The 2,590-nt window shown below is 56.5% G+C and overlaps 1 protein-coding gene across 1 annotated transcript; it reads right to left on the bottom strand.

The window, feature by feature from the left end:
- Nucleotides 1-394: 394 nt before the first annotated feature.
- On the bottom strand, nucleotides 395-835 carry LOC107115758 (angiogenin-4-like). Its single transcript, XM_015417524.1, has one exon. It carries the CDS (start codon nucleotides 833-835, stop codon nucleotides 395-397), a length of 441 nt encoding a protein of 146 aa, XP_015273010.1.
- Between the last annotated feature and the right edge of the window lie 1,755 nt (nucleotides 836-2,590).

The following is a 2,590-nucleotide window of genomic DNA, read 5'->3' as shown; positions in this document are numbered from 1 at the left end:
ACTGCGCATGTGTGAGCATGCGCAGTTCGGCCAGGAGCCTCGGATGCGCCAGCAGAAGGACGCGCCGGCGATCCCACGGCCGCGCTTGCCGCGGCCTTTCTGGTAAGTCCATCTCTAGGGGTGGTTCTTTTTTGCAGCGGGTTTTCGGCCTGAAGGGCCGGATCGGGGATGGGTGCACGCCGCTTCCCAGATGTTGTGGTGAGATCGCGCCCATTTGCTGCGCCCCTGATCTGTCCCTCACCCGGCCCAAACCCTTACGTGTGACCGGGGCCAGTCTTAACTTTTTTGCTGTGATAGGGGAGAGGATTATCGTACATCAACTCTGGGGGGATTTCTACCTTCATCGACTTGTGCAAGCAATTATTTCTGTGGTCGTTGCTGTCGGGAATCCTCACTACATGAAATTGGTCTCTTCAAAATGGACAGGCCACCCCTTTTTGTCACAGCTGATGTAGATGTATCTTTTCCCAGTGTAGGACCAGTAGAAGCACCGGTTAGGCGCCGTCCTCTCCAGAAAGCACGTGGTGACGGGCACCTCTTTCTTGCTGAGGCGCAGGTTTCGGCGGTAGTAGGTCGCCGCCCAAGTGCACATGTCCTTAATATCTTTCTTGGAGATGTGGACAAAGCTGTTGGTGTTTTTGCAAGGCCTTGTCATCCCTCTCTGTCGCATCATGACCCCGCAATAGTCCTGCGCTATGTTGCTCCGGGGGAAGTCGATATGCTGCCAGAGGAACTGCGTGTAGAAAGGACTCTGGGAGGAGACGGCGGTCACAGCCAGAAAGCAAAGGAGTAGGATCGGCAGCAGGGCTTTGCTCCCTTGCAGAATGAGCGTCATCGCCGCTGAATTCAGAGGACTCTGCAGTGGCAGCAAAGAGCAAATGGGTTAAAGCAGGCCGGGACTGCTTGTCTCCCCCAACCGCCGCCCCAGCTGAACACAGCCGTTCCTCTCAAGTAGGGCTGCCAAGTGGGGGTGGGGGGCAGGAAAACCCCCACTTTAGAGGCCCAATTTCCGCCGCCGCTGAATCGGGCCCCGGGGGGAACCCCGCCCCCCGAAGTGCAGCGTGGGTGCGTCACAGGAAGTGACGCAACCACATAGAGCACGTTGGGGGCGTGGCCCCAATCGTTGGAGGGAAAACTCTATGGTTTTCCCTCCAACGACTGGGGCCACGCCCCCAATGTGCTCTACGTCGCGCGTCACTTCCATGCCGCGGCAGCTCCCGGACCGAAGGAACGCTCCCCCGCCGGTGAGTAATAACAACTTGGCAACCCTAGGCTCCTGACTGGAGGGACATAGAAAGACTGGTGGTCGCCTACCTTGGTTGAAGGTGCACAGGTGCCTCCAAGAACTTTTTGATGCGGGCGCGCCAGGGGTGGGGCTGTGGTCATCCGAGGGAAAAACATAGAGTTTTCCCTCAGATGACCGCGGCCCCGCCCCCGGCGCCCCTGGTGTGGCTGCGTCACTTCCGGGTGACGTGCTGATGCCGGGCACGTCCCGTGCTTTGGGGGTGGGGTTCCCCCTGGGGCCCCATCCGCCGGCAGCGGGGAACGGGCCTCTGGGGCGGGGGTTTCCCCGCCCTCCCCCGGGGGACTTGGCAAGCCTACATTATACCCTGCTGAGGTTTCTCCCTTCCCCAAACACCACCCTCTCCCGGATTCACCCCCAAACTCTCCAGGTATTTTCCAACCCAGACCTGGTAACCCTATCTCAAGTGCTCAATTTGATCAATTGATTGATTGGCTGACTGACTCACTCACTCACTCACTGGGTCTGGGAGAGTGAACAATGAAATAGGATTCAGGTTGTAGAACCAACCAGAAGTCCAGAAAACAGAACTGAAACAAAGCCACCACCACCCCTTCTGTTTTTATCAGAAGTGGGAAGAAGAAGAAGAGATTGGATCTATCCCCCGCCCTTCACTACCCGAAGGAGTCTCAGAACGGCGTACAATCTCCTTTCCGTTCCCCTCCCCACAACAGACACCCTGTGAGGTAGGTAGGGCTGAGAGAGCTCTTTTGAGGACTGCTCCTGAGAGAACAGCCCTGAAGGAACTCGTGACTGACCTAAAGTCACACCAGCAGCTGCAAGTGGAGGAGTGGGGAATCATACCCAGTGACAAGTGTTTTTAGAAAGTGGACAGGGCCAGGGGGGACATCTGCCCATCAAGGTTTCTAATAGACAACTGGAGATTTCGAAGGAGGAGGAAGAGGAGATTGGATTTATACCCTGCCCTTCACTACCCAAAGGAGTCTCAGAGCAGCTTACACTCTCCATTCCCTCCCCCTCCCCACAACAGACACCCTGTGAGGTAGGTAGGGCTGAGAGAGCTCTTTTGAGGACTGCTCCTGAGAGAACAGCTCTGAAGGAACTCTTGACTGACCTAAAGTCACACCAGCAGCTGCATGTGGAGGAGTGCAGAATCAAACCCGGTTCTCCCAGATTAGAGTCTGTGCTCCTAACCACTACACCGTACTGGCTCTCTACTACACCATACTGGGAAGTTCGTCACCCAATGGGAAGCTGCTGTGGCTGGTGGTCTGTACTTTGCTCGGAGTATGTGTGTGTGTGTGTGTGTGTGTGTGTGTGTGTGAG

Source organism: Gekko japonicus, unplaced genomic scaffold (genome assembly GCF_001447785.1).
Source record: "Gekko japonicus isolate JY-2015 unplaced genomic scaffold, Gekko_japonicus_V1.1 scaffold4364, whole genome shotgun sequence".
Lineage (NCBI taxonomy): Eukaryota > Metazoa > Chordata > Lepidosauria > Squamata > Gekkonidae > Gekko > Gekko japonicus.
Note: the sequence above shows the minus strand (reverse complement) of the source record. Positions and strands in the feature narration are given on the sequence as shown.

Coding starts and splice junctions, on each gene's coding strand:
- LOC107115758 (XM_015417524.1), bottom strand. CDS start 835: ATGACGCTCATTCTGCAAGGGAGCAAAGCCCTGCTGCCGATCCTACTC.